Below are 20479 nucleotides of genomic sequence, written 5' to 3'. Positions count from 1 at the left end.
ATTCTCTCTTTGCTCTCTTTCTATCCTTCTAATAACAATCCTTCTGAACTAGAGGGTGTTTTATGCTGGCATGTGTTAAAAGATCAGCCTCCATTCCAGCTCTGCCTTGGAAAGCGGGCTACTGTGACAAAGAGGCCCCTTCATGATTCACTACTCTGTGTCAGCAACTCCTATCAGGCCCAACAAACTTGCTTCCTCTAACACTGCTGTCATAGAATTTATCTATAAAAATGTTGTGTGAGGTATCAAATGAAAGTTGCAACAAAGCCCGTTGCCAACTCTGTCCACATATCTATTCAGGGGATACCATCATAGGGCCTAATCACATCAGCCACACTATCAGAGGCTCGTTCACCTGCGCATCTACTAATGTGATATATGCCATCATGTGCCAGCAATGCCCCTCTGCCATGTACATTGGCCAAACTGGACAGTCTCTACGTAAAAGAATGAATGGACACAAATCAGACGTCAAGAATTATAACATTCAAAAACCAGTTGGAGAACACTAAAATCTCTCTGGTCACTCGATCACAGACCTAAGAGTGGCTATCCTTCAACAAAAAAGCTTCAAAAACAGACTCCAACGAGAGACTGCTGAATTGGAATTAATTTGCAAACTGGATACAATTAACTTAGGCTTGAATAAAAAGAAAAGGAGTACTTGTGGCACCTTAGAGACTAACAAATTTATTAGAGCATAAGCTTTCGTGAGCTACAGCTGTAGCTCACGAAAGCTTATGCTCTAATAAATTTGTTAGTCTCTAAGGTGCCACAAGTCCTCCTTTTCTTTTTGCCAATACAGACTAACACGGCTGCTACTCTGAAACTTAGGCTTGAATAGAGACTGGGAATGGATGAGTCATTACACAAAGTAAAACTATTTCCCCATGTGTCAGAGTAGCAGCCGTGTTAGTCTGTATTCTCAAAAAGAAAAGGAGTACTTGTGGCACCTTAGAGACTAACAAATTTATTAGAGCATAAGCTTTCGTGAGCTACAGCTCACTTCATCGGATGCATTTGGTGGAAAAAACAGAGTAGAGATTTATATACACACACACAGAGAACATGAAACAATGGGTTTATCATACACACTGTAAGGAGAGTGATCACTTAAGATAAGCCATCACCAACAGCAGGGGGGGGAAGGAGGAAAACCTTTCATGGTGACAAGCAGGTAGGCTAATTCCAGCAGTTAACAAGAATATCAGAGGAACAGTGGGGGGTGGGGTGGGAGGGAGAAATACCATGGGGAAATAGTTTTACTTTGTGTAATGACTCATCCATTCCCAGTCTCTATTCAAGCCTAAGTTAATTGTATCCAGTTTGCAAATTAATTCCAATTCAGCAGTCTCTCGTTGGAGTCTGTTTTTGAAGCTTTTTTGTTGAAGTATAGCCACTCTTAGGTCTGTGATCGAGTGACCAGAGAGATTGAAGTGTTCTCCAACTGGTTTTTGAATGTTATAATTCTTGACGTCTGATTTGTGTCCATTCATTCTTTTTACGTAGAGACTGTCCAGTTTGGCCAATGTACATGGCAGAGGGGCATTGCTGGCACCTGATGGCATATATCACATTGGTAGATGCGCAGGTGAAGGAGCCTCTGATAGTGTGGCTGATGTGATTAGGCCCTATGATGGTATCCCCTGAATAGATATGTGGACAGAGTTGGCAACGGGCTTTGTTGCAAGGATAGGTTCCTGGGTTAGTGGTTCTGTTGTGTGGTGTGTGGTTGCTGGTGAGTATTTGCTTCAGATTGGGGGGCTGTCTGTAAGCAAGGACTGGTCTGTCTCCCAAGATCTGAGAGAGCGATGGCTCGTCCTTCAGGATAGGTTGTAGATCCTTGATGATGCGTTGGAGGGGTTTTATTTGGGGGCTGAAGGTGATGGCTAGTGGCGTTCTGTTGTTTTCTTTGTTGGGCCTGTCCTGTAGTAGGTGACTTCTGGGTACTCTTCTGGCTCTGTCAATCTGTTTCTTCACTTCAGCAGGTGGGTACTGTAGTTGTAGGAATGCATGATAGAGATCTTGTAGGTGTTTGTCTCTGTCTGAGGGGTTGGAGCAAATGCGGTTATATCGTAGCGCTTGGCTGTAGACAATGGATCGAGTGGTATGATCTGGATGAAGCTAGAGGCATGTAGGTAGGAATAGCGGTCAGTAGGTTTCCGATATAGGGTGGTGTTTATGTGACCATCGCTTATTAGCACCGTAGTGTCCAGGAAGTGGATCTCTTGTGTGGACTGGTCCAGGCTGAGGTTGATGGTGGGATGGAAATTGTTGAAATCATGGTGGAATTCCTCAAGAGCTTCTTTTCCATGGGTCCAGATGATGAAGATGTCATCAATGTAGCGCAAGTAGAGTAGGGGCATTAGGGAACGAGAGCTGAGGAAGCGTTGTTCTAAGTCAGCCATAAAAATGTTGGCATACTGTGGGGCCATGCGGGTACCCATCGCAGTGCCGCTGATTTGAAGGTATACATTGTCACCAAATGTGAAATAGTTATGGGTCAGGACAAAGTCACAAAGTTCTGCCACCAGGTTAGCCGTGACAGTATCGGGGATACTGTTCCTGACGGCTTGTAGTCCATCTTTGTGTGGAATGTTGGTGTAGAGGGCTTCTACATCCATAGTGGCTAGGATGGTGTTTTTAGGAAGATCACCAATGGACTGTAGTTTCTTAGGAAATCGGTGGTGTCTCGAAGATAGCTGGGAGTGCTGGTAACGAAGGGCCTGAGGAGGGAGTCTACATAGCCAGACAATCCTGCTGTCAGGGTGCCAATGCCTGAGATGATGGGGCGTCCAGGATTTCCAGGTTTATGGATCTTGGGTAGCAGATAGAATACCCCAGGTCCTGGCTCCAGGGGTGTGTCTGTGCGGATTTGTTCTTGTGCTTTTTCAGGGAGTTTCTTGAGCAAATGCTGTAGTTTCTTTTGGTAACTCTCAGTGGGATCAGAGGGTAATGGCTTGTAGAAAGTGGTGTTGGAGAGCTGCCTAGTAGCCTCTTGTTCATACTCTGACCTATTCATGATGACGACAGCACCTCCTTTGTCAGCCTTTTTGATTATGATGTCAGAGTTGTTTCTGAGGCTGTGGATGGCACTGTGTTCTGCATGGCTGAGGTTATGGGGTAAGCGATGCTGCTTTTCCACAATTTCAGCTCGTGCACGTCGGCGGAAGCAGTCTATGTAGAAATCCAGGCTGCTGTTTCGACCTTCAGGAGGAGTCCACCTAGAATCCTTCTTTTTGTAGTGTTGGCAGGAAGGTCTCTGTGGATTAATATGTTGGTCAGAGGTGTGTTGGAAATATTCCTTGAGTCTGAGACGTCGAAAATAGGATTCTAGGTCACCACAGAACTGTATCATGTTCGTGGGGGTGGAGGGGCAAAAGGAGAGGCCCCGAGATAGGACAGATTCTTCCGCTGGTCTAAGAGTATAGTTGGATAGATTAACAATATTGCTGGGTGGGTTACGGGAACCATTGTTGTGGCCCCTTGTGGCATATAGTAGTTTAGATAGCTTAGTGTCCTTTTTCTTTTGTAGAGAATCAAAGTGTGTTTTGTAAAAAGGACCTGGGGTATTCTATCTGCTACCCAAGATCCATAAACCTGGAAATCCTGGACGCCCCATCATCTCAGGCATTGGCACCCTGACAGCAGGATTGTCTGGCTATGTAGACTCCCTCCTCAGGCCCTTCGTTACCAGCACTCCCAGCTATCTTCGAGACACCACCGATTTCCTGAGGAAACTACAGTCCATTGGTGATCTTCCTAAAAACACCATCCTAGCCACTATGGATGTAGAAGCCCTCTACACCAACATTCCACACAAAGATGGACTACAAGCAGTCAGGAACAGTATCCCCGATACTGTCACGGCTAACCTGGTGGCAGAACTTTGTGACTTTGTCCTGACCCATAACTATTTCACATTTGGTGACAATGTATACCTTCAAATCAGCGGCACTGCGATGGGTACCCGCATGGCCCCACAGTATGCCAACATTTTTATGGCTGACTTAGAACAACGCTTCCTCAGCTCTCGTTCCCTAATGCCCCTACTCTACTTGCGCTACATTGATTACATCTTCATCATCTGGACCCATGGAAAAGAAGCTCTTGAGGAATTCCACCATGATTTCAACAATTTCCATCCCACCATCAACCTCAGCCTGGACCAGTCCACACAAGAGATCCACTTCCTGGACACTACGGTGCTAATAAGCGATGGTCACATAAACACCACCCTATATCGGAAACCTACTGACCGCTATTCCTACCTACATGCCTCTAGCTTTCATCCAGATCATACCACTCGATCCATTGTCTACAGCCAAGCGCTACGATATAACCGCATTTGCTACAACCCCTCAGACAGAGACAAACACCTACAAGATCTCTATCATGCATTCCTACAACTACAGTACCCACCTGCTGAAGTGAAGAAACAGATTGACAGAGCCAGAAGAGTACCCAGAAGTCACCTACTACAGGACAGGCCCAACAAAGAAAACAACAGAACGCCACTAGCCATCACCTTCAGCCCCCAACTAAAACCCCTCCAACGCATCATCAAGGATCTACAACCTATCCTGAAGGACGAGCCATCGCTCTCTCAGATCTTGGGAGACAGACCGTCCTTGCTTACAGACAGCCCCCCAATCTGAAGCAAATACTCACCAGCAACCACACACCACACAACAGAACCACTAACCCAGGAACCTATCCTTGCAACAAAGCCCGTTGCCAACTCTGTCCACATATCTATTCAGGGGATACCATCATAGGGCCTAATCACATCAGCCACACTATCAGAGGCTCCTTCACCTGCGCATCTACCAATGTGATATATGCCATCATGTGCCAGCAATGCACCTCTGCCATGTACATTGGCCAAACTGGACAGTCTCTACGTAAAAGAATGAATGGACACAAATCAGACGTCAAGAATAATACCATTCAAAAACCAGATGGAGAACACTTCAATCTCTCTGGTCACTCGATCACAGCCCTAAGAGTGGCTATACTTCAACACAAAAAGCTTCAAAAACAGACTCCAACGAGAGACTGCTGAATTGGAATTAATTTGCAAACTGGATACAATTAACTTAGGCTTGAATAGAGACTGGGAATGGATGAGTCATTACACAAAGTAAAACTATTTCCCCATGGTATTTCTCCCTCCCACCCCACCCCCCACTGTTCCTCTGATATTCTTGTTAACTGCTGGAATTAGCCTACCTGCTTGTCACCATGAAAGGTTTTCCTCCTTCCCCCCCCTGCTGTTGGTGATGGCTTATCTTAAGTGATCACTCTCCTTACAGTGTGTATGATAAACCCATTGTTTCATGTTCTCTGTGTGTGTGTATATAAATCTCTACTCTGTTTTTTCCACCAAATGCATCCGATGAAGTGAGCTGTAGCTCACGAAAGCTTATGCTCTAATAAATTTGTTAGTCTCTAAGGTGCCACAAGTACTCCTTTTCTTTTTGAGAATACAGACTAACACGGCTGCTACTCTGACACCTGTGATTATGCAAGGCACTGAATTTAGCCGTATAGAGTGGAAATCTGTCAACTTCATGAAAAAAACTCGCACAGATACAGACAGACATCATCTTCCTCTCCAAATGCAAACAGATGGACATCATACCGAAAGGACTGAAGGTAAAAAATCCATTACAATCTACATACCACACAGACTATGCTGACAGCTTGTGCCACACACTCTCAAGGAAACTGCGGAACCACCTGATCAACATCCTCTACAGCAAACAGGGAAAGATTAAGAATGAGCTCTCAAAACTGGATACTCTCATAAAGAACCAACCTTCCACACAAACTCCTCGTGGCTGGACTTTACAAAAACTAGACAAGCCATTTACAAAACACACTTTGATTCTCTACAAAAGAAAAAGGACACTAAGCTATCTAAACTACTATATGCCACAAGGGGCCAACAACAATGGTTCCCGTAACCCACCCAGCAATATTGTTAATCTATCCAACTATACTCTTAGCCCAGCGGAAGAATCTGTCCTATCTCGGGGCCTCTCCTTTTGCCCCTCCACCCCCACGAACATGATACAGTTCTGTGGTGACCTAGAATCCTATTTTCGACGTCTCAGACTCAAGGAATATTTCCAACACACCTCTGACCAACATATTAATCCACAGAGACCTTCCTGCCAACACTACAAAAAGAAGGATTCTAGGTGGACTCCTCCTGAAGGTCGAAACAGCAGCCTGGATTTCTACATAGACTGCTTCCGCCGACGTGCACGAGCTGAAATTGTGGAAAAGCAGCATCGCTTACCCCATAACCTCAGCCATGCAGAACACAGTGCCATCCACAGCCTCAGAAACAACTCTGACATCATAATCAAAAAGGCTGACAAAGGAGGTGCTGTCGTCATCATGAATAGGTCAGAGTATGAACAAGAGGCTACTAGGCAGCTCTCCAACACCACTTTCTACAAGCCATTACCCTCTGATCCCACTGAGAGTTACCAAAAGAAACTACAGCATTTGCTCAAGAAACTCCCTGAAAAAGCACAAGAACAAATCCGCACAGACACACCCCTGGAGCCAGGACCTGGGGTATTCTATCTGCTACCCAAGATCCATAAACCTGGAAATCCTGGACGCCCCATCATCTCAGGCATTGGCACCCTGACAGCAGGATTGTCTGGCTATGTAGACTCCCTCCTCAGGCCCTTCGTTACCAGCACTCCCAGCTATCTTCGAGACACCACCGATTTCCTGAGGAACTACAGTCCATTGGTGATCTTCCTAAAAACACCATCCTAGCCACTATGGATGTAGAAGCCCTCTACACCAACATTCCACACAAAGATGGACTACAAGCCGTCAGGAACAGTATCCCCGATACTGTCACGGCTAACCTGGTGGCAGAACTTTGTGACTTTGTCCTGACCCATAACTATTTCACATTTGGTGACAATGTATACCTTCAAATCAGCGGCACTGCGATGGGTACCCGCATGGCCCCACAGTATGCCAACATTTTTATGGCTGACTTAGAACAACGCTTCCTCAGCTCTCGTTCCCTAATGCCCCTACTCTACTTGCGCTACATTGATGACATCTTCATCATCTGGACCCATGGAAAAGAAGCTCTTGAGGATTCCACCATGATTTCAACAATTTCCATCCCACCATCAACCTCAGCCTGGACCAGTCCACACAAGAGATCCACTTCCTGGACACTACGGTGCTAATAAGCGATGGTCACATAAACACCACCCTATATCGGAAACCTACTGACCGCTATTCCTACCTACATGCCTCTAGCTTTCATCCAGATCATACCACTCGATCCATTGTCTACAGCCAAGCGCTACGATATAACCGCATTTGCTCCAACCCCTCAGACAGAGACAAACACCTACAAGATCTCTATCATGCATTCCTACAACTACAGTACCCACCTGCTGAAGTGAAGAAACAGATTGACAGAGCCAGAAGAGTACCCAGAAGTCACCTACTACAGGACAGGCCCAACAAAGAAAACAACAGAACGCCACTAGCCATCACCTTCAGCCCCCAACTAAAACCCCTCCAACGCATCATCAAGGATCTACAACCTATCCTGAAGGACGAGCCATCGCTCTCTCAGATCTTGGGAGACAGACCAGTCCTTGCTTACAGACAGCCCCCCAATCTGAAGCAAATACTCACCAGCAACCACACACCACACAACAGAACCACTAACCCAGGAACCTATCCTTGCAACAAAGCCCGTTGCCAACTCTGTCCACATATCTATTCAGGGGATACCATCATAGGGCCTAATCACATCAGCCACACTATCAGAGGCTCCTTCACCTGCGCATCTACCAATGTGATATATGCCATCATGTGCCAGCAATGCCCCTCTGCCATGTACATTGGCCAAACTGGACAGTCTCTACGTAAAAGAATGAATGGACACAAATCAGACGTCAAGAATTATAACATTCAAAAACCAGTTGGAGAACACTTCAATCTCTCTGGTCACTCGATCACAGACCTAAGAGTGGCTATACTTCAACAAAAAGCTTCAAAAACAGACTCCAACGAGAGACTGCTGAATTGGAATTAATTTGCAAACTGGATACAATTAACTTAGGCTTGAATAGAGACTGGGAATGGATGAGTCATTACACAAAGTAAAACTATTTCCCCATGGTATTTCTCCCTCCCACCCCACCCCCCACTGTTCCTCTGATATTCTTGTTAACTGCTGGAATTAGCCTACCTGCTTGTCACCATGAAAGGTTTTCCTCCTTCCCCCCCCTGCTGTTGGTGATGGCTTATCTTAAGTGATCACTCTCCTTACAGTGTGTATGATAAACCCATTGTTTCATGTTCTCTGTGTGTGTATATAAATCTCTACTCTGTTTTTTCCACCAAATGCATCCGATGAAGTGAGCTGTAGCTCACGAAAGCTTATGCTCTAATAAATTTGTTAGTCTCTATTTCCCCATGGTATTTCTCCCTCCCACCCCACCCCCCACTGTTCCTCTGATATTCTTGTTAACTGCTGGAATTAGCCTACCTTGCTTGTCACCATGAAAGGTTTTCCTCCTTTCCCCCCCCCTGCTGCTGGTGATGGCTTATCTTAAGTGATCACTCTCCTTACAGTGTGTATGATAAACCCATTGTTTCATGTTCTCTGTGTGTGTGTGTATATAAATCTCTCCTCTGTTTTTTCCACCAAATGCATCCGATGAAGTGAGCTGTAGCTCACGAAAGCTTATGCTCTAATAAATTTGTTAGTCTCTAAGGTGCCACAAGTACTCCATTTATTTTAACACAAAAGAAGTTCAATTTGCTATTAAGACAACAGGAAAAACAGGTTGGGGGGATGTGAATTCAACATGACAGAATACAGGAGAACAAGCAACAGGGAGTACATTTCAAAAGGACACACTTCAAAGGTTTACTGGCTTATAAAAGGAAACAAAAAGCACCCCTTTATCATCTATTTACTGAGGAAACCGCTTTGATGGTGTAGGGGTATTCTTGAAAATCTGGATCCTGGTTATGACAGAAAATCAGCAAGTGCTGCAGAAAAGCTTAAGTGACAGACTGTTTTACACAAGGAATGTAGCCTAAATTTTAGTCTCCAGAAAGTGTGTTTCACTTTTGTTTTATTTGTAACCATTTTTGCTTCCATTATTCTTTCTCAGTACTCACTTGAATCTGTAACTCTGTATTCTTTGTTAATATACTTATATTTGTTTTCGCCACAAACAGGTTACAGTGCTGTGGTGTTATAAAGGACAAAAATATAAAATATTTGTATGCTAAAATTTGTATATTAACATTTTAAAAATATAATTAGGAAGGTCAAAAAAAAAATCTGAAGAACAGTTAGCCAAAGACTCAAAAAGTAATAGCAAATTTTTTGTTTAAGTACATCAGAAGCAGGAAGCCTGCTAAACAACCAGTGGGGCCACTGGACGATCAAGATGATAAAGGAGCACTCAAGCACGATAAGGCCATTGCGGAGAAACTAAATTAATTCTTTGCATCGGTCTTCACGGTTGAGGATGTGAGTGAGATTCCCAAACTTGTGCCATTCTTTTTAGGTGACAATTCTGAGGAACTATCCCAGATTGAGGTTTCATTAGAGGTGGTTTTGGAACAAATTGATGAACTAAACAGTAATAAGTCACCAGGATCAGATGGTATTCAGCCATCTAATTTTCTAAAGTACATCCAGATCTAAGCATGGATCTGAGTCCAGGAGAGTGAGTCAATACCCCCTTGAAGTGATTGGGATGAGGAAGGCTCAGTGCTCTCACTGCTGCTGTTATTGTTAAGCAGAACATTACCGCAGATACAGAGCAGAGCCTAACACAGGCATTGGAGTGGTCCCAAGATCAGGCATAGTTTACCTTTTAAAGTACAAAGTCTGGTATTCATGTTTTCCTCTACCTTTTTCATTCTCTCCTTTCTGTTTTCCTGTCCCTCCCAAAAAGCTGCTTTCTTTAGCGTGATGGGGAGGGTGTATTTTTGGATGAACATAATTGTTTAAATGCAGAAATAATTTTGAACTCAAGAGTGTTGGCACATGCTAGAGGGTAGTAAGAAATAGGCAACATGGATTTGTCAAGAAAAAAATCATGCCAAACCAACCTAATTTCCTTCTTTGGCAGGGTTACTGGTCTAGTGCATAGGGGAGAAGCTGTAGACATGATCTATCTTGATTTTGACATAGTCCCACATGACATTCTCATAAGCAAACTAAGGAAATGTGCTCTAGATGAAATTACTGTAAGGTGGATGCACAACTGGTTGACAGACCATACTCAAGGAGTAGTTAGCAATGGTTCGCTGTCAAACTTGGAGGGTGTATCTAGTGGAGTTGTGCAGAAGTCAGTCCTGGGTCCAGTACTATTCAATATCTTCATTCATGACTTGGATAACAGAGCAGAGAGTATGCTTATAGAATTTGTGGATACCACAAAGCTGGGAGGGGTTGTAAGCGCCTTGGAGGACAGAATTAGAATTCAATCTAATTCAATTCATCTGGAGAACTGGTCTGAAATCAACAAGATGAAATTCAGTAAAGACAAGAGCAAAGTACTACACTTAGGAAGAAAAAAAATCAAACACACAACTACAAAATGGGGAAAAGTAGGTGGTAGTACTGCTGAAAAGGATCTGGGGGTTATAATGGATTTCATATTGAATATGAGTCAACGATATGATGCAATTACCAAAAAGGCTACTATCACTGTGGGGTTTATAAACAGGAATGTCATATATAAGATATGGGAGGTAACTGTCCCACTCAACTCAGCACTGCTAAAGCCTCATCTGGAGTACTGTGTGCAGTTCTGAGTGCCACACTTTAAGAAAAGACATGGACAAACTGGAGTCTAGAAGAAAGCATCAAAAATGATAAAAGGTTTAGAAAACCTGACCTATGAAGAAAGGTTTAAAAAAGCTGTGTATGTTTAGTCTTAAAAAAAAGATGACGAAGGGGGACCTGATAATCTTCAAATATGTTAAGGGCTGTTATACAGAGGTCTATGATCAATTGTTCTCCACCTCCACTAAAGGTAGGATAAGAAGTAATCAGCTTAATCTGCAGCAAGAAAGATTTAGGTTAGGTATTAGGGAAAAATTTCTAACTATAATCACAGTTAAGCCCTGGAACAGGCTTCCAAAGGAGGTTGTGGAATCCCCGTCATTGGAGATTTTTAAGAACAGGTTGGACAAACACCTGTCAGGGACGATCTAGGTCTAGGAATACTTGATCATGCCTAGGAGTTGAAGGCTGGACTAGATGACTTTGAAGTCCCTCCTAACTCTACACTTCTATGATTCTATGAATTTGTGAAGCAACAATATGTATCTCTATTTAGAAAGAGGTCAACACATTAGTCAGCTTTTAGTTTATACCCAGAAAAAAATTGATAAATATTAAACGCTCTGTGCAAACTCAATTTCTCAGGAATCTATCACATTTTAGCATGTTTGAAAAATAAGTACATAATAAACAAGCTACAGAAACCCCAAATTTGGAGTATTTGTTTAAAAAAATACTGCATTTTCAAAGTTCAATCAAACAATTCCTAGTGTCAATTTGCATAGAACATTGCAAAGAGAAATAAAATGTTCTCCCACCCTTGCAAAAGATGGGAGCAGACTAGTTCAAGAGGTTGCAGGACAGAAAGGATCAGTGCAATTGGGGAAAGCTCCAAGACACCAGATTCACTCTCTAATCCTCCACTGTAAACTTTCTACTGCATCTGTAGGTAAAGGGGCACATGGCTCCTAGAAAGCCACCCATCTCCCCTTCTTGTTCCAGCTGTGATCCCTAGTGTAGCTAGCTGTGGGAGCAGCTCACATGTACAGGGTTGCAGGCCCAGGCCTTTGCTTTTCTGACACTCAATTCAGTCTTCAGTGATACCAGTGGATATTCCTCACCCTGGAGAGCCAATAGCCTTCTGACTGGTGAGTGGGGAATGGGAAGGGGGACTGCAGCCTGTTGATTCATTTTGTCTATTTAGATTGTAAACTATCTAAGGCAGCGACAGTCTCTTACTATATGTTTGTACAGCACTAAGCACAGTGGGGCCCCACTCTTGGTTGTGGCCTCTAAGCATTCCTGTAATACAAATAATAAATACTAATAATTGTCATAGGCAGGTGTCCATTTACCAACACAACTCCTTCCATAACTGGCATCCTGCTGGAAGCTTTTACAGGGACAGCAAGGACTGAACAAATGAGCATGGAGACTAAACTAGCCTCTCACTCAAGCAATCGCCCCTCCTGCCCAGCACAAGGATAAAGGACATTAGCAGACAGACAGCGGTGGGGAAGCTTACATTGTCATTCTCTGTCCCTGCTCCGTTGACAACCAGGAGTCAAGCCTAGGGCTGTCAATATGGCATCTTTCATAATTACTAAGTTCACAATATTTTAAGGTCATAACTCCATTTAGGTTTAACAATACCTATTCCTGAGGAACCTGTGAAGCAGACTTTCTGAAGTCTTTAAAGAAGAGAACAAAATGTGTAACTAATAGATTACCAGGGAATGAAACATCTTTGTGGTTTGCAATCTGTCTTTTAATTGTCCACCATTTACTCCGAAGCCACTGTGGTGAGCGGACACTGCTCCATCCTTCAGCCAGTAGATCCCAATTGATTTCATTTTCGTCGGACACCTCAAGCTCAGCTATCCTGGCAGGGTTATAGAAAACAGGAATCTGTCAGAAGCTGCCATCAGGCCTTTAAGGGATGTTAGACATATTTGCTTAAGAACGGATTTAGGCTTCCAAGGCTCCATGCTGCCAGATGTCAAGCGAATCACAGATGTCAGAGATGGATTAGACTTATTAGGTCATCCAGTCCATCTCCCTGAAAATGCAGGGTTGTTCTTCCTTCTATACCTATTGTAGTGCTCTGTCCAGACTAATTTTAAACCTCTCAAGCAATGATGCTTGCAACGCTTCCCTTGGGAAACTATTCCCCTAATACATCTCATTGGCAGGAAATACTTCCTGATATTCAGCCTAAGCTTTCACTCTCTTAATTTCACCCCATCACTCCTAGTTACACTCTTCTTTTACCCTAAATAACATCCATCTCTCCTTAGTATGGACTTATGTCTCCCCTTAGATTTCTCTTAGGTAAGCTATACATAGTTAACTATTTAAATCTTTCCTCATAATCAATCCCTCCAGGTTCTTCAGATGGGGGATTGTCTTCACAGATGTTAGCAAATATCTAGCAGACTTTGGGCTCTACTACAATCTGTAGGAATAATCATCATCTCTGAATTCCCTTCAATTTGTACAGTATGCTAGGGAAGGGCTTTTGCCTGTAAGCTGCACAAGCCCTCTTCATAGACCAAGTAGTTGTACTGACTACACTTGCTAGCTAAAGGAACAATCCTAAAGGGATGAATTATGAATGACTGGACAGACTGTGAGAGACTAAATGCATCAATACTATTTGCACACCAATACTAAGAAACATAATCAGGATGTATTATAATTTACAATCAGTCAGGTTAATCATTTTGAATGTATGTCATAAAGCAGTGACTAGTGCTCTGTAAACCATGTTTGGATTCCCTGCCTGTCTCCCCCTTTTATCGCCACCCAAGAAAATGATCAAATCATAACGAAAAATTGACTGGCTGAAAAATCTGAGTTAAAAGTATTCAAAACAGAAGAGGAACTGAATGGCTCAGAAGGTGTCTAGTGGACTATTGAGCCTTTCACCACTTGGTTATCAGTTCAACTCTAACTCAGGTAGGGACCAAAGGTGGTGCCATCTGGTGGCCTACATGAAATGAAATTGTGGTCTCAGTTTATTTCCTTGTGGACATGCGTCCACATCACAGAAATCACCACCACACTTGACCCACGTTGGCAATCTCAGCAGAGAGGCCAAGGACTGAATGGGCATGGAGACTGAACTACCCTCCAGTTCAGAGCTGAAGCGCATTGGTGGGGTAGTATGTGGGAAGCTTGCACGGTCGCTGCCTGCGCTGTACCTGTTCTGTGGAATAATAGAAGACTTCAGTCTCCAGGGCTTTCAATCTGACACCTTTCACGAGCACTAAAATTCACTAAAAAAACAAAAACAAAATAATGTTCAATATGAAATCTCTGGGAAGAGTGAACTCAGCAGCCATTTTTGGCGTGTTCTTGAGATCTCTTAGTGCCTGGGAAATCAGCAAAAGGGACCCCAATGGAATTCTACTAGAATTCTACTTTTTTACTATGAAACTTTTTAAACTGAGAACACAAACCTCAAGATTAGATTTATTTCATCCTCCTTAGTCCATTCAGTTCCACCACTCTGTTTCCAGTTCAGATAGTTAAGCCATTTGGAGCGGCATTGCTTTTCAGAGCGTGTTCCGACTCGTTCTGCCACAGCAGCCCACGATACCCCTTGTGTGACAATGTCACCTGGCTCCGTGCTGGTTAGCTCATGTACCACTTCTGCTAGCCTCTTTTCTTCTTCTTCTGTCCATTTTCCTAACAAGATAAAGGACAAAAACATGCAAGTTAACTCACAATACAAGCCATCTTAATCTGCACAGCAGATATGGAACCATATGGCATTTTGTGATTGGAAGCGGCACTTCACAGTTTTCTGGAGTTTAACCACTTGCATAACTGTAACGCTCTGTACCTCAGGGGAACACCCAGCACCCCCATGTTCATCCTTGTAAAATGATTGTGTGGTATTCAATGCAAAGTTTGTCATGTTGGGTGTCTTCAGAAGGCTCATGATGCACTGAGCATTGCTGTTACAGTAATGTTATAGGTTATAACTTCATGTATATAGTTATGAGGCTTAAAGCAAACCTAGGCAAAAACTCTCCAAGAACAGAGGGGCAGTTCACACCTCATCAGGGCCTCACATGAACAAAGGCTGCTGGCCTAGGTAACAACTCGAGTGAGTCACCCCCCTTCTTTTGGTCAGTTTGGGACTGCAATGAGATAATGCTCACCTGATTCCTAAAGGGGTGGGGTAAAGCCAAGAGGGAAGAAAGGACATGAGAAAAGGTAGAGACATTTGCCAGGCTCTTCCTCTCTCTTCTACCTACATCTACAGACACCACACCAAGCGACTGAAGGTCTGATCAAAGGGCAGAGCCTGGCTAAAGAGCGAGCCACCAGCCAGCCTGGGATGGGGATAGCTCACTGGTTTGAGCATTGGCCTGCTAAACCCAGGGTTGAGAGTTCAATCCTTGAGGGGGCCATTCAGGGTTCTGGAGCAAAAATTGGGGATTGGTCCTGCTTTGAGCAGGGAGTTGGACTAGATGACCTCCTGAGGTCCCTTCCAACCCCGATATTATATGATCTAAGTTTGTAAGGGCATTGAAAGTGTTAAGATCAGCTTAGAATGTGTTTTGCTTTTATTTCATTTGCCCAAATCTGACTTATAATCACTTAAAAATCTATCTTTATAATTAATAAATTTGTTTGTTTATTCTACCTGAAGCAGTGCATTTGGTTTGAAGCATGTCAGAGGCTCCCCTTGGGATAACAAGCCTGGTACATATCAATTTCTTTGCTAAGTTGAAGAACTCATATAAGCTTGCAGCATCTAGCGGGCATAACTGGATACTGCAAGACGGAGGTTCCTAGGGTTGTGGTCTGGGACTGGAGATACTGGCTAGTGTAATTCGGTTGCACAATCCAAGGAGAAGCTTACATGCCAGAGGCTGTGCGTGAACAGCTCAAGAGTGGGGGTTCTCACAGCAGAGGAGGGTAAGACTGGTTCCCAGAGTCAAGGATTGGAGTGACTTAGCAGATCAATGGTCTGGATGACACCAGAATGGAACATCACAATAACATCAAACAGTCCTAGTATCCTAGACTAATATAGGAGTTGCCCCATGTACTAGATTCATCACTTTGACGGTCAGATGTTCCAACAGTACATCATTAACTCATTCAAATGCTTGTTGGTCCACTGCAGCAGGGAAAGAGTTAATTGTTTAAAGACAACATCTTTGCCCCGTCCGCAGTAAGAATGAGAATATTCAGGAGTTATACTGAGAAAACCAAGCATACTCTGTTCTAGTTATCATCCTCCTCATTCAAGTTCCTTCCTCCACTACCTATTTATTTGTATGCCCATCAGCATAGTATGTTAGTGCTCTCCTCAATCAAACAAGATACTGCTTCCTCAGAAATACCAGAAGGAGACACACACCATATCCCAACTAACAGACGGGAAGCCTCACAATCTCCCACTATGAATCTTTACACCCCTGCATCAAGTCACTTCTAGCTCAATGCTAGTTTTTCTGCACACACAGCCTTATCTTCCAGTACGACTGGTCTGGCCAAAGCCGTTTCTGGCCTGAAACAAGAATCAGGAATTGGCAGAGAGTGTGATGATAAGTCATGTCAAGAATGCGAGACTGAGCAGATAAGTAGATACCAGCAGACAGGTCAGGAGAGACTCCCTTCCAAGAGTCTTTCCCAGCCTCATGTCCTAGTGGCCAAGAACTCTCTTTTGGTACATCCAGGAGCCCCACTGAGCTCCCCTCCCCCAGGGGACTTCAAACCTAAAACTTAGGGCACCAGTTAGCTACCTCAGTTAGGAGTTGCACACCTGGAGATTAGCCAAGTTGTAAAGGTTTGAATTCTGATTCACAATTTTTTTACAACTTTAATTCCACAAGTCTCTCTAGCAAAAATATAATTTCCTTGAAACAGTGACAGTGGTGAAGCAAAGAAACCCAGCCATGAGATGATTACTAGGCTCTCATCTCAGTGTAGCCACTGACTCACTTTGTGATCTCAGGCAAGTCAACCTGTCTGTAAATCTGGGTAAAAAACTGAGACATCACTGAAAATAAGGGGACAGATCCCTGAGGAGAAAAATCACAACACATTGAACAGCACCTCAATCTGTATTTAGGGATTGTTATGGAACAGTATATTCAGTTTCAGATCACTGATTCCTAACATTAAGTGGTGGTTAAGTTATCAACCTATTTTAGGGCTTTCTACAGCACACATCATGATCGCATCTAAGCATGTACATTGCATCTGCAGTAAAATATCCTTATGATTGTGAGTCAACATTATGGATTAACATCTTGCCGTCAAAACGCCTCATGGTACAAGATCATAAAATCTCATAAACTGAGCAGTCCAGCTGTCAGTGTTTGGATGCGAAACATGTAAGGAAAAGCCTCAATGCGGCAGAAAGTAATGCTGATGATTCAGTATGTATGCCACATTCACTTTGATGTCAGTACTGAAACAATGCTCCAGCATGATGCAAAGTACTTCTGCTAAAAATGCTGACTTTCAGATGAGACATAAAACCACAGTTCCAGGCCCTGGAGTGTCATTAACAATCCCATGGGAAAATTACATGGGTATTAAATCCAGAGTCCTGGCCAAATTTCAAGTGGGTAATTATATACTGGCTACCTAATTTTCCCCTTCATTTTTAATAAAGTATATTTCATTTCCTGTCCTACAATATTGTGCAGTGTTGATATGTGCTATTTAATAGTTTCTTCATTTTAATTCAGCGATAGCTACAATTTAGCACTGAGTGAAATGACACCCATATATATAGAGAGAGAGAAAGTTTGTAAAAATCCTATGATTAAAATGTATCAAATACTTTGTAATTCATCTTGATGAAAAAGTACCATAGGAACACCAGAGCTCAAGATTATTATTAAAAGGCCTACAAAAAAAGTTACATATGCATTGGAATTTTTTTTGCCCTTTGTGAGCTGAAATTAGAAATAAAAAGACTTAAAATAAAAAAGTTACCAAATTTTATGCTAAGCTTCAGCCTGAAGTGAATTTCCTAGAGAACAGGAAATCTCTAAAAACAACAGAAAGAGATAACAATGGAGAAGTTGACACAGCCTTAACTAGAATATCCTTTACTGACACCACTATACTACCATACCTGTGTGTTATAATACCATACCTGTGTTGCAGGTGTCCTTCATCAGCCTACATCGATCTTTTACAGATGAAGCACTTCTTCCCAGTGCAGCGCCTATTGTTGCCCAATCATTACCATGCTTTATTCTTAACCTAAGTGAATACAGTTTGTTAGCATTTTGTTCAAATGACTGACACACCTATATTGTGTGGTAGGCAATAAAAAATATTATATTACTGGAGTGTGAGCATAGTCCCATAGTAGATGGGACTGGTCAGAATGGCAAGGTTTTATTCCTAATTCTTGCTGCTAATTTGTCACATTATGCTGAAAGCCATTTAGTCTGGCCATGCCTCAGTTTATCCATCTGTAAAATAGGTATAATGATATTTACCTGCCTCACAGAAATGTTGTGAGGCTTAACTATTATTGTTTGAAACATGTTTTGAGATTTTCAGATGAAAGGTGCGACTCCCATTCCAAATTCTTATCTATTCCCATGGGAAGACTTTGCATTTGATTCAGAGAATATTCATGAATATTGGTATAATAGGTGCTGAAAAACTGGGAATTCTATAGCTCACCTGCCCAAGAAGCCAGTTTACACTGCATCTTGCCTCACTACTTTCCTATTTCTAAAGCTTATGCATTCCCCTTCCTTCACCACTTCTCAGAGTGGATTAAAATATTAAACCATGGTTACTTATTCATTTCAATTTATTATGAACCCATCAGGAACTCTAGGTGCCTTACAAAACGCATAGAAACTTCAATTGGATCTATATCCAAACAAAGTAACTCCCACCTTAAATCCTCCATTCTTCCCAACAATGCAAGCTGTATCCTAATCAACCCAATCAATCCTTGAGGAAAAGCCTGGGAAAACAGATAAGCCTGAAGAATATCCTAGGTTTTGTCACACCAAGCATGTGTATTCCAGATTCAAGGACCCTCACTGATGTCTTGGTGAAGTCTCCCAACATCTGTTTTCATAAGGGGAATCTTATGCTTGACCATTCAACCATCCTTACAACTAACCACTGCTCAAGCTCTCTAAAGAAAGAGGATCAAACTATTCTCAGTTATACTTATGACAATCTGAAGTATCATTGGTTTCAATAGAATACATCAATCTTAGTTTGGCTAAGTGCTGTATTTACATCTGTAAATACATCCGAGTAGAAATTGGCCAGAAAGTGGCTTTCATTGCCCTTCAAACTACTCTGGTGCACTACTACTTTGTAGAAAAGAGATATTGCAGTCAATTTACCTATGATCACTGAACTGAAATGTTCATAAAACCTTTATAAAATTCTTTTTTAACTGTTGTTATAAATAAATTAGATAAGATCTTGTGAATGCAAAACTTACTCCTTGAGCTTTTCAATTTCTTCAGGAGTATACCTATGCAATTAATAAAAAGAACATTACTTAGAACAGAAACATACACTTTTGTGTTGTTAGTAGTACATTGTGTATGGTTAACAAAAAGAAAATTTCTAACTGAGGGAAACAATCTGAATATTTAAAAGCACATTAAAGGTAAATTATTTATCTTTGTTCATTTCTAAACACGTTTGGATCTCTTCATATTTAGTTTTACACTGGTGTAACTCCTTCAATTTCAATGGACTTACTTCTCAGGTATAAGAAATCAGAATTAGGCCCACTTATGACTTAAAGAAGGGTTGTGCTAGTTCTTCACAGCACATCTTCTACTTAATTTGGTGACTGTCGTAATAATGCATTTGTGGCAATAAACACAACAAACACTTAGCACTCAAATCGCACTTTTCCTCTTCAAAGAGCTTTATAAACGTTAACTAAAATCCTATCCATCACCCCAGGGGGATAAGTATCTCCATTACTTTACAGTTAGGGAATTCAAGGCAGGGGGATTAAATGAATTGCCCTCTAAATCATGTCAGAGACAAGATCAGTACTCAGCAGTTCATGGCCTGGCTTTTAGTTCTGTGCCCACTTCACAATGCTCTCCACATCCTGGTAATCCTTTTATAGTGAATACGATCACAGATGTATTAGGCTCCAATCCTACAGTAGGTTGCATCAATGCTGTCCCGTGCATCGATGTGAAATTCCATTGGAGTCAATGGAACTGTGTGTTAGCATATCCTGATGCAGGATCAGTCCTTTGGAAGCTCTTATACAAAATTATGGAAAGGAAGGGACTACGAATTAAGAAGGAAAGAGAAGATCTTATATAAATCCGAGGTGTCTGCAAAGGGCACAGAAAAGATAACTGGCCAACAAATCCCTGCCTCTAATGGGATGTTGTTTTTATCTTGAACATACATCTCCCTACAGTAGTGGACATGTGATGGGATCACGTTTCAGAGAAAGTTCTGGGAAGTTACAAAAAGGAAGGAAAACCAATTAGTTAGCTAGCTAACCACCTAGCTAACTAATTCCACTGATTTAAACAAAGTACCAGAAAAAGAAATCTCAAAAGATTGTAAAGCTTAGGTCAAAGAGAATCATCCCACTTGATAGAAAAGGACACGAAGAAACGTACTGAACTACTGGCAGGAGACATTAGCCTCCACTGCGTGGAC

General features: G+C 42.4%; 1 protein-coding gene across 3 annotated transcripts in view; it reads right to left on the bottom strand.

Annotated features, from left to right (window-relative positions):
• Positions 1–20479, bottom strand: part of DMTF1 (cyclin D binding myb like transcription factor 1) — a 66888-nt gene that overhangs the window by 24777 nt on the left and 21632 nt on the right. For all 3 annotated transcript variants that reach the window (XM_038389120.2, XM_038389115.2, XM_038389132.2), the window contains 4 exons: positions 19278–19310; positions 17949–18058; positions 14278–14506; positions 12547–12698 (listed from right to left, as the gene is read on the bottom strand). In XM_038389120.2, the coding sequence (XP_038245048.1) occupies positions 12547–12698; positions 14278–14506; positions 17949–18058; positions 19278–19310 (524 nt within the window). The remainder of the gene's footprint in view (positions 1–12546; positions 12699–14277; positions 14507–17948; positions 18059–19277; positions 19311–20479) is intronic.

The sequence above is a fragment of the Dermochelys coriacea genome, chromosome 1, assembly GCF_009764565.3.
Source record: "Dermochelys coriacea isolate rDerCor1 chromosome 1, rDerCor1.pri.v4, whole genome shotgun sequence".
NCBI lineage: Eukaryota > Metazoa > Chordata > Testudines > Dermochelyidae > Dermochelys > Dermochelys coriacea.
Note: the sequence above shows the minus strand (reverse complement) of the source record. Positions and strands in the feature narration are given on the sequence as shown.